The sequence below is a fragment of the Gallinula chloropus genome (genome assembly GCF_964237585.1).
Source record: "Gallinula chloropus genome assembly, chromosome: 1".
NCBI lineage: Eukaryota > Metazoa > Chordata > Aves > Gruiformes > Rallidae > Gallinula > Gallinula chloropus.
Genome location: NC_140085.1, coordinates 93,366,564 through 93,385,082, shown reverse-complemented (window position 1 = coordinate 93,385,082; position 18,519 = coordinate 93,366,564). Strand labels below are relative to the sequence as shown.

At 45.4% G+C, this 18,519-nt stretch overlaps 1 protein-coding gene across 1 annotated transcript; it reads left to right on the top strand.

The window, feature by feature from the left end:
• Positions 1-418: 418 nt before the first annotated feature.
• Positions 419-15,396, top strand: ZBTB11 (zinc finger and BTB domain containing 11; the record flags this gene model as incomplete). Its single annotated transcript, XM_084279145.1, has 11 exons — positions 419-728; positions 3,089-3,324; positions 3,994-4,225; positions 5,371-6,200; positions 8,380-8,559; positions 8,856-9,092; positions 9,482-9,626; positions 10,747-10,864; positions 11,798-11,956; positions 12,429-12,604; positions 13,963-15,396. The coding sequence occupies 11 exons, from the start codon at positions 419-421 to the stop codon at positions 14,478-14,480; spliced, it is 3,141 nt and encodes a 1,046-aa protein (XP_084135271.1). The 3' UTR covers positions 14,481-15,396.
• Positions 15,397-18,519: the final 3,123 nt, after the last annotated feature.

Sequence of the window (18,519 nt, the reverse complement as noted above, 5' to 3'; positions counted from 1 at the left end):
CCCTCGGCCGCGCGTGCTTCCCCTGCCCCGGGAGCCGCCTCCGCAGCCCCCCGGGCCCCCCCGGCCAGGGCCGGAGCGCCTCTCCCCCAGCGACTCCGCCGCATGTGACTGGCCTGGGAGGACCACGTCCCGCGCGGAGACGCTGCCCGGCAGCCGCGTTTGCCCCGGGGGGGCGACAGCCGGACCCTCCTCCCCCCCTCCCCCCCCGCCCTTCCCCGCCCTCCGAGAGCGGCGGTGCCCAGCACCGCGCCCTTGCCCGCCAGCGAGGGGGCAAGCCCGGCGTGGCTCAGAGGGCGCGGGGAGCCGCGCGGAGGCTGCCCCTTCACCCCTACACCCCGTCCTCCTCCTCACCCTCTTCCCCCGTCCTCCTCCCGACCCTCTCCTTCCCCTTCCCGCTCTCCCCCGACCCCCTCCCACCATGTCCAGCGAGGAGAGCTACCTGGCCATCCTGCGCTACCTGACCAACGAGCGGGAGCCCTACGCGCCGGGGACGGAGGGCAACGCCAAGCGGAAGATCCGCAAAGCCGCCGCCTGCTACGTGGTGCGCGGCGGCACCCTCTACTACCAGCGGCGGCAGCGGGACCAGCAGCGGTTCGCCGAGCTCGAGGTGGTGCTGCAGGCCGAGCGCCGCGCCCGCCTCATCCGCGCCGCCCACCTGGCGCCCGACGGCGCCCACCGCACCCGGCTGCAGACCTGGCAGGGGCTCTCGCAGAAGTACTGGTGGCGAGGTGAGTGCCCGGGGGTCGGGGGTGTGTGTGTGTGTGCAGTTCGGCCGGGCAGCGGGAGAAGCCCCGCCGAGATGGGGGCCGGGGGAGGCGGGGGAGGCCGGGGTTGCAGCCCCAGCGGCGCTGGGACGGCAGCCCGGGTTTGGGAGGAAGGTTGGCCGTGTGCTCTCCCCGAGAGGAAGCGGGAGGGAACGTCTCTGGCGGAGTGACTGAACGCACCATCCCAAAGCGCCCCGCCTTTGGGCAGCTCCCTCAGTGACAGGCCGGGCTCTGCCAGCTGCACCTCGGTCAGCGGGCTGTGTCCTCGGGCTTCCCGTGCGGTAGCGCTGTCCTGAGTGCGTGGAAGCGCGGAGGAGCATCTCTGTCCCCACCCAAGCGCTGGGCAGGCAGCCTGCTTAAGGTAGCGATTTCTCAACTTCTGTGCTTTGTACGGGGTGGTGAGTCGTTCCACGTGACCTAGTTTAGCTTTTAACCTCGCAGTACCTTTTCCAGCTAGCCTGTGGATGGTGTTCGTGTTTAAACAGCAGAGCTGCCAGTGATGGATGGTTCATAGTCCCTGCATTCATTGTTATATTTGTCTGTTCCAATGACAAGCTAAAAAGACCAAACTAATTCTAAGCTGGGTCCTGAGTGATGTCACAGCCTTTAGAAATGGTTACTGTATGAACAGCAATAATTCCCAATTGGGCCCTTTTTTGGGTGAAGTCAGTAACTTGGTACCTATGTTCCCTTTGGATTTGGTGTTCTACTTTTAGTCCTATGTATTCATTAAACAAATATCCTGCTTTTCAGTTGCCCAGGGCCCAGTTTCTGTTAGAACTGTTTCTCCTCCTCTGCTTTTCTGGTCCATCAGTCAACACATCTGTCATTGCAGCTTTAGTGTTCCCTGTCTTCATTTGCGGTCCAGATCTAGTTGACTTGAAGATCTTTGATGTGAAAAAGGATTTGATATCTCAAAGTTGATATATCCATTCAAGGTGATGGTCATCTTGCCTGTATCTGGGACCTTGTTGTCTACCCAATATTGGGTTGTGCTAGCACATGCTGGAAACTGTAATGGACCTCAGTATATTGTCTGTCTGTCAGAAGAGGTCATTTTAAATAGAATCTACATCTTTTGATGTTATTGGTTACCTTTATTTGCACAACATACGTTCTCTTGTGTCTCTTGCACTGAGAATACTAAAATTCTTGCCCTGCTTTCAGTTGAAGCATTTTGCTTCATGTCTGTGTCTCCTTGAAAACATTGTTTTCCACTGCTGTGAAAATACTCTTCTGCTGCTAGTGGACAGAAGCTTTGACCCAGTCATCATCCTGAGACTGGTGCCAGTCTGTTGTGGCTGCAGTTCTGTAACTGGGAAGCAATGGGATGGAGTGTGGCCTGGGCGCCAGGCAGGGTGCTAGAGATGGGGTCTGAAGACCAGAGACCTTCAGTCCTGAGAGCCAGCCTTGTTTTCATCAGAAATCAAGGAAATCTTAAAGAAAGAAAAGTTTGAAATGGGCATGAATGTCTCAGGTCACCTGAAGTCAGTGTTTTCCTGACCCTACAGAGATGCGTACGCTACCTTAGTGCATCTCATACTCTGAAAAGGTGTGAGTAGTGCAGGTCTATAACTCTGTCAGCCAAGGTTCTGAGCTGATTTTGAACTACAGAGGCACGACTGCTGTTAGGTTGTTAAGGTATGCTGTGCTTTTCCCTTGTCCTACTGAAGAAAACAAATTTGGGTTGAAAGCCATGCACTGAAAATGCTTTGGTACCTAGAGGAGGATCCTGAGCTTAGGAACTGTTGAGTATCTAAGATTATTTACTTACACTGGTTAAAGTAGTCGTGGGAAATGAATTTCCTTAAAATTCCGAAGTCATAGGCAATTGGTTTAAATTGGTGTTGATAATACATATCAGTGCCATTGCACGTGAGACAGTCCCAATTTTGAAAGAGCCCTCAGGTGAGCCTCCCAAATTTCATCCCCTTCCCAAGCAGAGTGGGACCACTTGTGTGGGCTAAATACAGGATCAGGTTGCAGCTTTCCTTGTCTTGGCATTCTTTGGGTGAATGTATAAATAGAAATATTTTTTCTAGGCTTAAAACTCTTTCTAGGAGGGTCTGCTTGATAGAGTGATGCTCCAAATGTCCTACCCCAAATTACAGGTGCATTACAGCCCTGACAGGCAATATTATACAATTGTGTGAGGGAGGCAGAAGTGGTAAGAAGTCAGAGAAGGAACGTGTAGGGTGACTGGCTTAATTTTTCTCAGTAAGTATACAATAACACTTTGCTAATCACTGGCATATTTAATTACATGTTTAAGGTAAATTAAATGAAGATTATAAATCTAATTAAGCTCCATTAATTTTTCTTAGGTATTCTTAAGCAGGTTAAAGATTACATTAAAGAATGCAGCAAGTGCCAGGAGAAGCTAGATCGCTCTAGATCTCTGACAGATCCTTCTGAAATGCTGGAGGAGCTAGGACTGGATGTAAGATCTCATGAAGATGGTAATGAAACAGATGATGAATTGAGTAATACAACATCAATCCCAGCTGCATCCCCAAAGCCTGTGAAGAAGAAGCCAATAGCAAAGCATGAGCTTGTTTTTGTAAGTACCATTGTTTACATCTGAATGCATTTAAAATGTTTGTCAATGCGTTCTTAGTCACATACTTATTATTGCAAGATAGTCACAACAATGGAAAACAAGGCAATATAAATTTTGCCAAAGATACTCAGTGTGTGGAAATGGGTTGCTGGTATATATGACACAAAATTAACTGTAGTGTATCATCTTTGGAAAATAAAGTCACTCAGGCTCCTATCTATGCATATAGTGCCCAAGGGAAAATGAATGGCAAAAGTATAAGTAGTAAAACGTCACATAGAAGATTCTCATGGAATCCATATCTGTTCCTTAATAAATTGTTATATATATAAGATTATGTTACTCATGGTAACGGGGGGCCTGTCTGCATGTAAAAGACTTTTGAGTCTGGAAACCGTTTCAGACTGCAGCCTTGGAAAACATGGTCGAAGAGCTGTTTGAGCATGTCTTCCTGATGCTCCAGCTGTCTGTTTTAACTCTGTTTGGAGGGAGGGTGAGACTTGGTGCATCTAAAGAAGGAAACCCATGGTAAAGTTAAGCTGTAATAGCACAGCTCTCTTGAACTGATTGTACAGTTGCAGAAAATAACCCTTTTCTGTGTTTCAGTGTGAATGCATAAAAAGGCACAGTCTAAATGTAATGAAGTTCTCATAATGTTGTTTATGACAGGTTGACAGTAAGGGCCTTGTGAAGCAGTCATCTTCCAAACATTGTCTGTCAGTCTTAAACCAACTGAATCAGCAGAGGCTTTCCAATCAGTTCTGTGATGTGACTCTGCTGATTGAAGGAGAGGAATACAAAGCTCACAAATCTGTCTTGGCAGCCAACAGCGAGTACTTCCGAGAGCTCTTCATTGAAAAGGGAGCTGTCTCTAGTCATGAAGCTGTAGTGGATCTGTCAGGTGAATTGTTGTGGGTTTCGAAGCTAGAAATCATAATATCCTAAGTAAGGTGTACAGTATTTGATTCAGTCTTTTTTGAGTGTTCAAGACAACCAAGTATCTTATCTTGCTTTTTCTCTCTTTTAATCTAAAGCTATTTTGTATGGATTTTAATGCTAAAGTGATCGCTCTGGTGTTGCATAATCTGATCTTCCACATTGAATGGACTGTGGGATTTCATCTTAAAATTTGAGAAGCTTTTTTTTAACCTTGCTTAGGCATGTTCTTATCCTTGTGTCAGTCACAAATGTCAGTGCTTGAATACATGGAGAGGAGATGTTGAGTAGCTTCTCAGCTGTTTGCTGAACAAATACTGAACTGTTTATGTCTGTGACACGCTGTTGTACATGTTTCCACTTATTTCCCAAACCTTCTGGTACCTTAAAGATAGGAGACAGTCCTAAAATAAATGTTCTAAAAATAGCTTTGTAGGGATGAAGAATATTGTACAGAACATATGCCTACTGCGTTGCTTTCTCCTTAGCTGCTTAACTGTGTCTGTCTCTGCATGAACTGTCGACGTGCATTAACAATAGTTCTAGTATGATGGTCCAGAAGGTTCCCCCCCAAATTAAATACTCGATTTGAGATTTACAGAACTAAGGAAAATTATACCAAATGCTTGGTTTTGAAGCATTTCATATATATATATATATATACACACACGTTATTTTTTTTCATTAACTACTTTCTTGTCTGCTTTTTCTGCCACGTTGGTTGTTACTTAAGTCCTGACTACTTTCTGAATGTAGCAGGTTCAGAAAGACTTTGGTTAAATTAGGGTTAATCTGCTTGAAAAAATTGTGGCTCTCCAAGCACCTTGAAATGTTCTTCTAGAGTATTTTATTCTGAAAATACTTTCCTTACTTACTGAAAAAGTTGTCTGAGCTTACTTCCTGTAGAAAACACCCAAGGAGGATGCTTTTGTGTAAATGACAATTAATTGAGTCCCAGAGAAAGGGCTTCAATGTTACTTGCAGCTGTGTTTGGCTCTAAATTTCAGCCTTAACCATGTCAAAGGTGAAGTGTTGTGTCCCTCAAGGGATATTTTGGTGTAATTCGGGGCCATCGGTGTTGGTTCTAATCTCTTGTTTTATTCCTGGTAGGGTTCTGCAAGTCCAGTTTCCTGCCTTTACTGGAATTTGCTTACACTTCAGAGCTAACTTTTGACTTCTGCAGCATGGCAGAAGTGGCCATGCTTGCCCGGCATCTCTTCATGTCAGAGGTCCTCGAAATCTGTGAAAACGTGCACAAGCAGATGGAAGAGAAGCAAATCACGGTGTACCAGAAGGGAGATGTGCACACGGTAGAGTCAACAGAGAATGTAGCAGAGCAGGCTGAGGCTGAGACACAGCCCATGGAAGGGGCTGAGCAACCTGAGCCAGCAGCCAGCAAGGAGCCGGAGGCTGTGAATGGAGCTCCGGTGGCTGTGAATGGAGCTCCTTCAGCTGCTGGGCCAGAGGAGGCACCAGCACCCCAGCCTGAGGCCCTGCCCCCGGGGCCTGTGGCCATCACTCTGGATGGCCTTGGGAAGCCCGAAGAGCCGCGTGACGCAGCTGGAAACGGCATCAAAATGCAGCTGCTGGAGAACGCTTCGTCCGGCGCCGCGTCTGTCATACACGCTGAGCCGTTGCCCGTGGAAGCCGCAGAGATAAAAACTAAAGCAGAACTCGAGGCAGATGAAAAGGAAAGGGATAAAGCAAACACGGATGCTGCTTCTGAGGACTCCTCAGAAACACTCCAGCCTGGTGGGCAAAGTCAAGAACAGAGCGTTCCAGCTTCACAAGCGGAAGGCGTAGCTGGCAGCCAGGACGATACGTACAGAAGCAAGCTTCGCCAGCGTTCTGTTAGTGAAGGGGGATATATCAGGTTGCATAAAGGAATTGAAAAAAAACTGCAGAACAGAAAGACAAATCCTAAGTCTGCGATACAGCAGGTATTCTCTCTGTCTTTAGGCCTGTTGTCAGTAATCATCCTGTGTTTGTTGAGACCAATCTGAAAAGTCTGTTCCCTGATTCCAAGCACTGTCTGGGAAATGTGTTTCTTTTCTGGGTGATTAACATCACTGCAAAACAAAGTAACTGCTAAGTTGTGACAGTTGTGCAAAAAAACCCCAACCCCAGCCATTGGCATCAAAATCATCCCATATGGAAGATATTTAGAATGCTCAGTGACCTTAGCCCAGCTTGAGTATCTCCTCACAGCTTCTTACGGTTGGACAGAAGGTGTATCTTCTTCTTAAAATTCTTAATGATCTGGGAATTGAATTCTTAACTAGTATGTGTGTATGTTAGTCATAGACAAATGAGTTTATCTGTTAGAGAGCGAGTCATTTGTTAAGACTTGAAAACAGAGCATTGGGGATGAGAAAATTGACATCCTTTGTAGATCTTAAAACATACTCCTAAGTCACAGTAATGCAGCCCTGCAACCTTTATACTGGGGTTGGTTCAACAAAGTCTCCAGAAAGCACTGGTATTAAAACTCTGGCACTCAGGCATACTCAGTGTTTAGTAATTGAACTAGTTGTTTCAATGTATTTTTTTTTTTTCTTTTTTTAAATGAAAGGGTTGCCTTACTCTTTCCCCTTCAGGAGCTTTTAATCTTTTAGTGCTTATGGGTAGCTGACATAAATATATCTGGTTTTGGGACAGGATACACTTTGCATTGCTCATTGCATGTTGGCCCAAATCTTACAAGGAACTGTTAATTTCCAAGGGTGTTTTGTGAGGTGTTTACATACTACAGCTACCAGTCCCACAGGCTTGGGGGTAGTTTGTTATCCTTCCAACAGCCATGTGGATAGAAATTGTAGCATCACTCTGCTTTTACAGATGAGCAACTTAAAGCCCAGTTGATAAAAGCAGCACCAGTTTAGCAACCTGTTTACGATGGTTGGAAAATGACACATTTTTGTTCTGTTTTGGGGTGGGGGGAAGAGGGGAGAAATCTACCTTCAGGAACAGCTTCTGTTATTTTGCATTTTTCACATCTGGCCCCTTAACCACCGAGTCACAGAATCATTAGGTTGGAAAAGAGCTTTGAGACTGAGTCCAACTGTACCTGTTGTCTACTAAACCTGAGCACCTCATCTACCCATCCTTCAAACACATCCAGTGATGGTGACTCAGCTGCCTCCCTGGGCAGCCTGTTCCAATGCCCAATAACCCTTCTGGTGAAGAACTTTTCCCTAATGTCTAATCTGCACCTGCCCTGGCGCAGCTTGAGGCCATATGACGTCTAGAGACAGTGATCACCTGTGGAAAATATTTTTTTTTAAAAAAGGTGTTTCTGTGTTGAGCTTCACTTTGGTTTTGAGATGTGGAAGCATGTTTTCATAAACTGCTAGATACCTCACTTGAGGGAATAGGAAGAAGAAATGGGCTTACTGGTACTTTTTTCCCTGCCTTATTCCTAGAGACCTGAAGGGGAGATGCCCAATACCAGGAGTTCCAGCCTGATCGCTTACAGTTTGACTTTTAAAGAATTTGACAGCAGGTTTCTACAAAGGAAAATGAGATTATCAGCTCCAGGCAGCACTGGCAATACTGCCACACACAAAACCACTAGTGCCTAACAAAAAATACAGTAGTAAAGCAGGAATGTTCTTAACTGGAAGTAGCTTTACTTAAATACATACTTTTTTTTTACAGGTTATGAATAGTTTTTACTGACAGGTAAAAATTAATTAGGCTTTTTTTGTTTGTTTTTTTTACTTTTTCTAGTAATACAAATGTAAATCCTGAAAAGGGAAGCTGGAGTTCAGGAAAGGGTTGGAAACATCTGACAGAAGTTGTGAGTTGTGGTACTTTGTGGTTCCTCTGTAACTCTCCCTTAGGTCTCACTGAGGCAGTTATTTAGGGTTGAATAGTTGAGTTGTCTCTGAACTGGTAAGTCATCTGTTCATAATTGTAATTAGCTTATAGTTTTAAAACAAGACCAGTTTTTCACCCACTGTGAGTTTTGCAGTGAACTGAAAGGAAGTATCTTTCTAGCAGTTAAGTAAACAGAGCTAAATTAGTAATAGAAGCATCACCTTTTAGTACTAACTTGCAGAGGAGATACACAGCTTAGTAAAATTCCTTCAAGGGTTATGTGGGTTTTTTTCAACTTAGGTTGCCATGAAGCTGGTACAAAGAGGGAAAAAAATGAAACAGCCCAAAAGAGACACCACGGAAAATAATGAAGTAGAACCTCAGCACAAATGCACGGAGTGTGGGATGGTCTTCCAGCGGCGCTACGCACTTATAATGCACACCCTGAAACATGAAAGGTCTAAAGACTATAAATGCCCAGTAAGTTGGATGTTTGGTTTGGGTTTTTTTTAATCAGCAAACCTCTCCCTTTAGGATAATTTATTCAGTAATTATGTTAGTAATTCTTTTTCTTGCCTCTTTTCATACATGGATTTGTTTTCCTTATGGATTTACAGCTGTTAATTAACCTGAGATAAAATGCCTACTGGAGTGAGGCTGTAGACCTAGCTAGTCGTGTTGCTCTACTTAGAACCTTTGATTACCTTTTTATTGTTTGCTCTACATAATTTTGGAGTGCTAAATGCAAAGCAAATCTGTAATATTTCCTTCCCCAGCTGTGTAAAAAAGAGTTCCAGTACGGTGCCTCCCTGCGAGCCCACCTCGTCCGGCACACTCGGAAGACCGAAGTGAACGCTGGAGCTGCGAGCGTAGAAGAGACAGGCACGTCTTTGGTGAAAGGGAGAACTAAGAGAGAATTTATATGTGATATATGTGGGAGAACTCTACCTAAGCTCTATTCTCTCAGAATACATATGCTCAAACACACAGGTGTAAAACCACATGCATGCAAGGTAAAGAGAAAGTCCTTTTATTCTGTGATCAAATTACTCATGTTTTCTTGGTGTTTTAGTATCGGCACTCTGTCCTAAAAATCAAGTTAATTTAGGCCACTTCAGAATGGGGAAAACTGCTGTAATGTTCCTGATGAAAATTATTGTAGCCCAGGACAGAAAACTAGAATGAAGTTGAATCATGACAGTTCGTGTTCCTGTGTCTAGAAGAATGCCTTCCCTTGAGTATTCCTTTTTTTACCAGACCAGTTCCACTACTGGTGCAAAATCACAGGCTTGGCCATCCTGGTTCCCAAGGAAATGCAGGAGGTTTTGTTGTGTTTGAAGTTAAACACCTACTACATAATGAGTTTTATTTGTCCCATTCCACCGGATACTGATTTGTTTAGGTGTGTGGAAAGACCTTTACGTATAAGCACGGATTAAAAATGCACTTGGCTCTCCATGAAGTACAGAAACAGTTCAAGTGTGACTTGTGTGAAAAGTCTTTTGTCACAAAAAGAAGTCTTCAGGAACATATGAGCATTCATACTGGTAAGTGATAGAAAGAGGCTCCTTTTACTTTGGTGGGCTGTGTATGCTGCTGATCCTTAACATTGTTCTCCAGTGTCAAGGAACTGTTTAAAACAAGGGAGGAAAAAAAAAAAGGTAGTTTCTCCTTTTTTCTTCTGGTCAGGCAGCTGAGACAGAGATCAGTCACTTTACATATATTGCTTGGGCTTACTCTGCAGTAGCTGAGTGTTGTAGAAACCTTCTGTGCAAGGACAGGGAATCGTGGTTGGTCCATTCTGATGTTCTTATGTCCGTATTTGTGCCTGTGTCCTGTCAGTTCAGCAAAGACAGGCAGTGGGTTGGTATGTTCTGGAGCGCTCACGCTCCCAGCCTGTCCTTTGAGAGGAAAGCATGCTAAATTCAGTCTCTGAGAATCTCCACATGTGTTTTGCAAGACTTTCTGTAGTAATGCTGAAATTTTAAAAAAACTTGGTATCTTGAAAGATCTCAGCATGTGGAAGACAACAGTATAATAATCTAATGCTTTTTTTTAAAAAAAAGGTTTGTTTTAAAACTGTAATGTGTAGAAAATGTGTTCCTTGTTTCCTGAGTTGGGTGGAATCGAAAGTGAAGAGGCTGTTTTTGCTAAGACAGATTGTTCTAGAAATGAAGGAATTTATATTGGTACTTGGCACTCCTAAACTGATGAATTGGGGCAGAAAGCTTTTTTTTTTTAAGGTGTTATTCCACACATTCAAGATGTGAGTCATCCATAAGCAATGCTGCGTTGGTGGAGAAGTTGCATGTTTTATGAACACAGACAATTGTGATTTGTTTGTTGTGGGGCTTCATTCACACAAGAGTTAATGTTTTTTTTTAGGCTGTTCACAATTCAGGAGTAATGAGCAGCTGCGACATTGTGCATGTGGTTAAAAACACACAGTGAAGTAATGCTGAGTTGCTGCTCCCGCCCTCTGCATATTAATTACATTGGAACATACAAAATACACTGAAAAATTCCGTCTGTGTCTAATCAAACCAACTTCTCTTTGTAACAGTGCTCTGATTACTTAAGATAAGGAAGGAAATAGACCACACAAAACATTCCAGAGGTAAAGAGGCTTGGCTTTGTAATGTCTTTTGTTTTCTTTTTTTTTGTTAGGAGAATCCAAGTATCTTTGCTCCATCTGTGGAAAATCTTTCCACAGGGCATCAGGACTCAGTAAACACATCAAGAAACACCAGCCAAAGCCTGAAGTTCGTGGCTTTCAGTGCACGCAGTAAGTTGGTGGTTGGCTTTTTTGGTGGGCCTCCTTTCTTAACGTTAATGATCCTAGCAATTTTAAAGATTTTTAAAAGCAGGTCTTTGTTGTAGGGTAGAACTGGTAAAACTGTTCACTGGCCTAGGAGTTAATACGCGTGTGGAAGAGCATGAGCTTGGTTTTTAACTGCTACCTTGCCCTGGTTTCTTACAGCTGTTATTTAGTGAGCGTGTGTGCGCTCGTAGCTGTCACCAGTAGCTACAGGTGCTCCCTTGTAGGATGGGTAGAAGAGCGGTGAGCTTGTCACAGGTCAAGGGCCTGGAGCCTCTTGTTGCCCTTGTTTACCATGAGGGTTGACTTCAGTTTAAGCTGAAAATTCCCCATGCAGTCTGTGGTGTCATGTGCTTGTGTGCACTGCAGTGGACCCTGTGTTTAGCAAACAGCCCAGCACTCTAGGAATGACTGTCACTACTTTCAGATGCTTTCCTGTAGAATTCTTAAGTTATTGTTTAATTTCTAAAATCAAGACGCTTAAGCATTACAGACAACAAATCCTGTTTACCTGCGTAATGAACCCTTTCTGGTGAAGGGAAGAAGCAGCTGCTACTATCATTTTAAGTTCATATGATATAATACAAGTTTCTGATGTCTTCCAGTCAGTTTGCCCTTTGTTAGTCCCCCCCAACATACAACAGAAGGAATATAGTGACCCATAAAAGACAAAAGTGTTTCAGAGGTCCTTGAGTTACATTTCAGACTTCCAGAGAAGCTGCTGTTCCTTTTAGTTTTCCCTAGTTTGGGAAGGGATTGTATTTTGCATAGACACTGGTGACACAGTAGATGTCTTCTCAGAGTCTTCAGTTGCCATTAAAGAAAAGGGTTCCAGTGCCTTTGAAATCAGGACCACCGAGATCTTTGTTATCTGGGATGCTGAAACCTTTACTGTTGCAGGTGTGAGAAGAGTTTCTACGAAGCTCGAGATCTTCGGCAGCATATGAACAAACACCTGGGTGTGAAGCCATTTCAGTGCCAGGTCTGTGGAAAGTGTTACAGTTGGAAGAAAGACTGGTACTCTCATGTAAAATCTCATTCTGTCACAGACCCTTACAGGTAAGAGGAAATTCATTTAGCAACTGAAATGTACTTACCAATATGAGATGATGCAGATCCGCAGCCGGTCACAGAGGAACTGCCCAGTCCGTTTTTAAAGTACCAATTGATTGATGTGTTCTGGGGTCTTGAGTACTTGAGAACAGCTGGATGACTTCATGTAGGGTGGTCCAGCTGTGAAGTTGTTGGCACAATCCTGGAACTGACACGTGTGACGTTGTAAGAGGATAACGATAACTGAGGAAGCTTTGTATGTGAGCTCGCTTTTCTAGAACGGTAAGTGGGAGGTTTGTGGCTGTGAGTAAGAGAAAATGTAGCTCAGTCCAGCAACGTTATTTCTAATTATGGAACTACTTGTCAAACGAGACAGTTTTCCCAATAAACTTTGCCTGTGATTGAAGTGCATTTTGGTTTAAAAAGCGTAACATGAGCATAGAATAATGGCTTCAGTAGATTTCTCAATGCTTTTTAGGTGTAATATATGTGGTAAGGAGTTTTATGAGAAAGCTTTGTACAGAAGGCATGTACAGAAAGCCACCCATGGTAAAAAAGGAAGAGCCAAACAGAATCTGGAACGAGTTTGTGAGCACTGTGGGAGGAAATTCACACAGCTCCGGGAATACAGGAGGCACATGAACAATCACGAAGGTACGTAGAAAACAAGTAGTCGTGACATCCCTCAACCCCTAAAACCATGATGGAGAAAGAGGTGGTTTAATTGTTGCTTCGAGCCTGTGCGTGTCCTGTGCTGCAGGATGCACAGAAGTTCGAACAGATTCTCTCCAGTTGGTTTATGTACCAGTCCTGGTTTGTTAACTTCCCGTCCTTCCCAGAGGTGTCTGTTGGGATCTTCCTGAAATGCCAGCCACGCACAGGGACAGCTGGTCCTTCTCAGAACTTTAATGGAAGGCTTAACTTTTTTAGAAGCGATTAGAAGATGTACATGTGGCAAAGAATTGGATGTAAAATGTTCTCCAGGTTGGAAGGTGAACACAGTTAATGAAATATTCTTCAACCAGGAGAGCGATTGGCCTGAATTTACAAAAAGGCCACTGCTGGTAATTGGTCAACCTTGTGACTTGTAACAGCAGTAAATTAGATGATGTCTGGGGAAAACATGAGAACATTTTACAGAACAATAATAATCAGAAAGTCTGTGCTTTTTTACTTTAGATATCAGGTATGATACTGATTCTTGAGTATTTGTGCTGGAAGTCTACATGTACATATATCTTGGGGCAAAAGCTGCCTTTTTGAGGCATGTCTTCTTCTAAAGAGCTGTTACAAATAAATCTAAGAGCTGTCAGGCTGTTGAAATAGAGATTTTTTTGTTTGTTTCTGAACAGAGGAAGCATCCTGTAGCAGGTACCTAGCCTCAATCTACAGTAAGCGTTACAGAGGAAAAGCCAGGGTTGGCGTAGTGTTTGTTGCCACCCCCGTGCCCCATTGGACTCTACAAGCCACAGAACTCTGGTTGCTGTAAGGGGGAGTGAGCTCACAGGAACGTCAGACTCAGTATTTGAACGTGTGTTGTGGAGGAGGAGGGGGAATAAAGCTGTAGGTGGCGTTATGAGCTCAGAGTAAGCTCGGATGTGATGTGACGTGTGTGGTAAGGCTGACAGAAACACTGTGTGAGTAAGAACCTAAGCGGCAAATTCCACTGAGTAAAACAGTGGGTTTAGAATGGCGTCGTGGGCAAGAAAAGTAATGAGAATTCTACAAAGTGGTGTGTTCTTAAAATAGGGGAGAAACTGCGTTTTTATGGTGGTTTTTTTTTTTAAAAAGTGAAATGTTAGCTTGGGCAGAGCTGTTGTGGAGGATCTGAACCACTGGGCGCGTGTTATGCTTGCGTTGCACTGCAGTGCAGAAACGGTAGCCAAGGTCTCTCACATGGAGAAACCACAGCAATACTTCTGTTGTTGTGTACTGCCCTTCCCACTGTCACCACTCGCGCCTGTTTGCAAACGCTGGCGGTCACCTTGTCCTTCCCTTCCCTCTGAGAGCAGGTGTGAAGCCCTTTGAGTGCCTGACCTGCGGCGTCGCCTGGGCCGACGCCCGTTCGTTGAAGCGCCACGTGCGGACGCACACTGGGGAGCGGCCGTACGTCTGCCCGGTGTGCAATGAAGCTTACATAGACGCCCGGACGCTGCGGAAGCACATGACGAAGTTCCACAGGGACTACGTGCCCTGCAAAATCATGCTGGAGAAAGATACTCTGCAGTTCCACAACCAGGGGACGCAAGTGGAACACGCCATCAGCATTTTGGCTGACATGCAGGAACAGGAAACGGAGATCAGCGGTGGTGAGATCGAGACTGTGGTAGTGACCGGAGAGACGCTGGAGGCCATCGAAGCGGTGGCAGCTACCGAGGAATGTACGTCCGTCTCCACTCTCTCTGACCAAAGCATCATGCAGGTGGTGAATTACGTCTTGGCGCAGCAGCAAGGACAGAAAATGGCTGAAGTGACGCAGGCCATCGAGACTGTCGAGGTAGAAGTGGCCCATGTTGCAAAGACAGAGTGAATACCGTACGTGAGAGGGCAAGGAGGGCGAGGTCCTACGATCTGCGAGAGCCCAGTGTCTCACTGGGTATCTGCAGCTTACAGTAATACCTGTTTTCAAACCGTTAACCCCCAGTACAGAGCGTCTTGGTGACAAAGTACTGCACCGTGCGTTATGGGGTGAAAAAGAGAAGATGCTTCAGTGGGGGCCGAGGCTTTGAATGCAATGATTTCTGCACTGGCCAAAACCTGGGGCGGGGGGCAGGGGGAAATGTTGGAATAATGATGTTTTCTGTGTTATAGAGTAAGCATCATGCTGTAACTTTTAAAAAATTAAAAGGACAAAAATAGCAAGAGGCTGCACTAAAAGCTAGACATGCACAGGTATCGGTAGTGGCTTTTTACTTCTGTTTTTGTGTACATTTCATTGAGTATGTGGACAAATCACCTGCACTAGGTTCTGTCTGTTTCATGCAGCGTGTGCTCCATGTGACCTACAGCAAATCTGAGACTCTTTCCTTTGGGGAGATGCACCACTGGCAGCTAGTGAGCCCCAGTTCTAAAGACTCTTCAGATCCCAGCTCGGTGGGCGGCAGGTCTGACCGAGGTTCCACAGAAAGCTGTAACATGTTTCCAGATGGTGGGCACGGGTGTGCTGGAGTCTGAGGCAGTGGTTCTCTGAATTCCAGTTGACCAGAAACAGCCCACTGCAGGGAGACTGCTGCTTAAGAGGCGTAAGCCGCTTTTTATTTGGGAGTGAGGAGCTTGCACTTGAGCCCCTGGGCTCAGCCGTGTTTCACTTAGTGGTGGTTGGTCCCACAGAGGAAGCCACCAAATGCACTGTAAGTATCCAGAGTGGGTAACCCAACGATGGGTGCCACTGATTTTGTGTTACGTTTTATGTAGGAACTCTCAAACAAAAAAGGTCTGATGACACATTCGTGTTATCTCATATCATGTTGAGTCTTGCTCATCCCCAAATGGGGCACATGGCAAGATCAGGATAGAGAGCTATGGAAATATTAGTATGGGGTAAAAATGAACTTGCTCTCAACATACCAGGGTCTCCAGAAGCTGTTACTACTGTTGCTGTAGGAAAGTACTTCTAGGGTGAGCTAATTCTTGGTGTTGCAGCACTTGGATGGAAAAACGCTCCCTAGGTTTTCCTGGGAGTAAGCGTCAGTCACAGCCGTGCTCGGCCCACGTTTCATTGTCTCTGATTTAATGCTGTGAACTCTGCAAGTCTTAATCAGTCCGAGGTGTGGGCTCTTCCGTTGCTGTCTGGCTGGGCTTTTTGGGTGAGAAGCAGTCGACCAAGGGGTAACCGATGGTGAACAGTCAGACATGAGTTCTTCATGTTGTTCTCCGTCTATAGAATTATCTAATGTTTGGTGGCAGCGAGATACCCGAGGGGCCAGGAGCCCATAACAGTGCAAGCTAAACCTCCTAAATAAAGTTACCTGCCTGTAACTCTCTCACTGCCTGTGAAATGGATCCGCTGGACAAAATCCAAGCAAAAACTGTGACAAAGCAACTGCCTTGTTGGAATGAGTCTTTCTACCTTTCATCTTCTTCAGCCCTTTGAGTACCTGTCTGCTGAGCTACAGAACAGACTGTTCTTTTTATACTGTGTGAGCGTGTAGATAAGCAGCTGAAAGATTTTTAAGCAATATGTAACTTGGGTTCCTGCCTTGGATGCGAATTAATCTGCAGATGACTGTTGCTGTGGTTGAGGTCTTCCTGCAGAGAAATAATGTTATTTATACATTCTGCAGCCCTTTACAATTGCATTATTTTCCAGCTACCAGAGAAAAACTAAAATGAAGACTTAAAAAAATAATAATAAACTGCTAGCTGCAACTCTTGAATTGTCATATGGTCGAGAATCTGGAGAGAGATAGCCATCCTGCTTAAGGCTCAAGTACCGCTGTCTATTGAGTATGTCACTCTGTATCCTACAAATAATTATGTATTGCTCAAGTGAAGAAATGCTCAAGGAAAAACTGCTGTAAATAGCACTAGGATGTTATTTGTATATTTGGTGTGTTACCGTACAGAAAGAATATTGCCAGCACCTTAGCTTGATCTTGGGTGTGTTGATTATTTATTGGCCCAAGCTCTGGGAGAGGGAGAAGTGCATCTGAACTGCAGAACCTTGTTACCCGCTGTAGCAGCGCTTCAGCTCACCTGATGGCCTGCCACTCAAAAGCAAAACCCCGCTGCCACAACCAAATAATAACCACCCAGCAGGTGGTTTCCTTGGATGAGACTCAGCCAGGAATGTCGAAGCTGAAAGTTGGGGCACCCCTCCCTCTGCTAAGTCAGGTGCCTTACCTTTCCGGGAGGCCGTGAGGTAAGTAGGGAGCGTCGCGCTCAGCGTCGCTGTTCCCCCACGCGTGAAGTTGCCTTATCTTTTTCTTTAAACCCCAGCTCCTAAGTTAAGACGTTTGCTCCCCCTCTGAGGTCTGCGCGGTCAGGCTGCACTGCCCATACGCGGTTGATACTATTTAATTTGATTTTTTTTTATAAAAATGAATTTAATGAGAAGTGTCCATTTATAAAGTGTCCTAGTGGATTCCTGTACATAGCGATTTTGTTCTGTACATCCTGCTGGTTTTATTTAGTGTTAGATGTACAAAGTTACTGTCACTTCTGTCATTAAATAAACTGAGCTTTGCCATTAATTACTTTCAAGAACTTTTCTTATTGTTGCAAAACTACTTAGTCCTCTGTCATGTATAGATGGATGCCTGATCTGTTCTAACCCCACCTACTTTTTTAAGGCTTGACTAATTTTTTGAGCTGTGTCTAAGGCCAGGCCAGCCCCTGACTTCCTGAGCTGAGTCAGAGCGCAGCTACACACACGAGGAGAGGGCCTGAGCATCTGCAGTCTGCGTCTGGCACCACTTTGGCTGCAAGTCCTTTGGTGGATGGGGCACCCACTCACCCCCTGGTGCATACACAGAACTGCAGCCCTGCACACATTTAATACAGCAACATTCAGGGGCTGGTGTCAGAGCTGCTGCAGCCGCCAAGGCACTGGGAACCCAGCACCTCTTGAGAAGTCCTTTTTTGAGACTAATCCTCATGCCAAAGAGCTCCAGCTGCTGGAGGTGAGAGGCCCCCATGCTCTGGTCCCCCGGCCACAACTGCTCGTGAGGCGCTGAGCACATACGCTGTTGGGTATGTGCTTATGAGTCCAGTGGGACTTTGAAGGGACTTTTCAAAAAGGAAGTTTGTCCACCACTGCCCCCCAACCGCCCCCAATTTTTGTCCTGAGGGCAGTATTTCTTCTCTAGGTACAGGTCTCTGTTGGCTGAAAGCTGGCAAATGTCCCAGTTTTCAAGAAGGGTAAGAATCCTGGTAATTACAGGCCTGTCAGTCTCACCACAGTGCCTGGTAAAATTAATGAGAAAGTCATACAGGGAGTTCCTGCAAAATACCTAAAGGACAAGGCAGTCATTGGCCGCAGCCAACATGGGTTCAGGAGAGGAAGGTCACAGAATCACAGAATCACAGAATCATAGGGGTTGGAAGGGACCTCAAAATATCATCGGGTCCAACCCCCCTGCCAAAGCAGCTCCCCAGCTCATATTGCACAGATGGGTGTCCAGACGGGTCTTGAATATCTCCAGAGAAGGAGACTCCACCACCTCCCTGGGCAGCCTGTCCCAGGGCTCTGTCACCCTCACTGTGACAAAGTTCTTCTGCACGTTGATGCAGAACTTCCTGTGCTCCAACTTGCAGTCATTGCCCCTTGTCCTGTCCCCACAGAGCACTGAAAAGGGGCTGGCCAATTCCCCCCGCATCCCATACTTAAAATATTTATAAACATTAATAAGGTCCCCCCTTAGTCGTCTTTTCTCCAGGCTGAACAGTCCCAGCTCACTCAGCCTTTCCTCATAGGGGAGATGCTCCAGGCCCTTCATCATCTTTGTAGCCCTTCTTTGGAGTCTCTCCAAGAGATCTCTGGCTTTTTTATACCAGGAAGCCCAGAACTGGATACAATACTCCAGGTGGGGCCTGACCAGGGCAGAGTAGAGGGGGAGGATCACATCCTT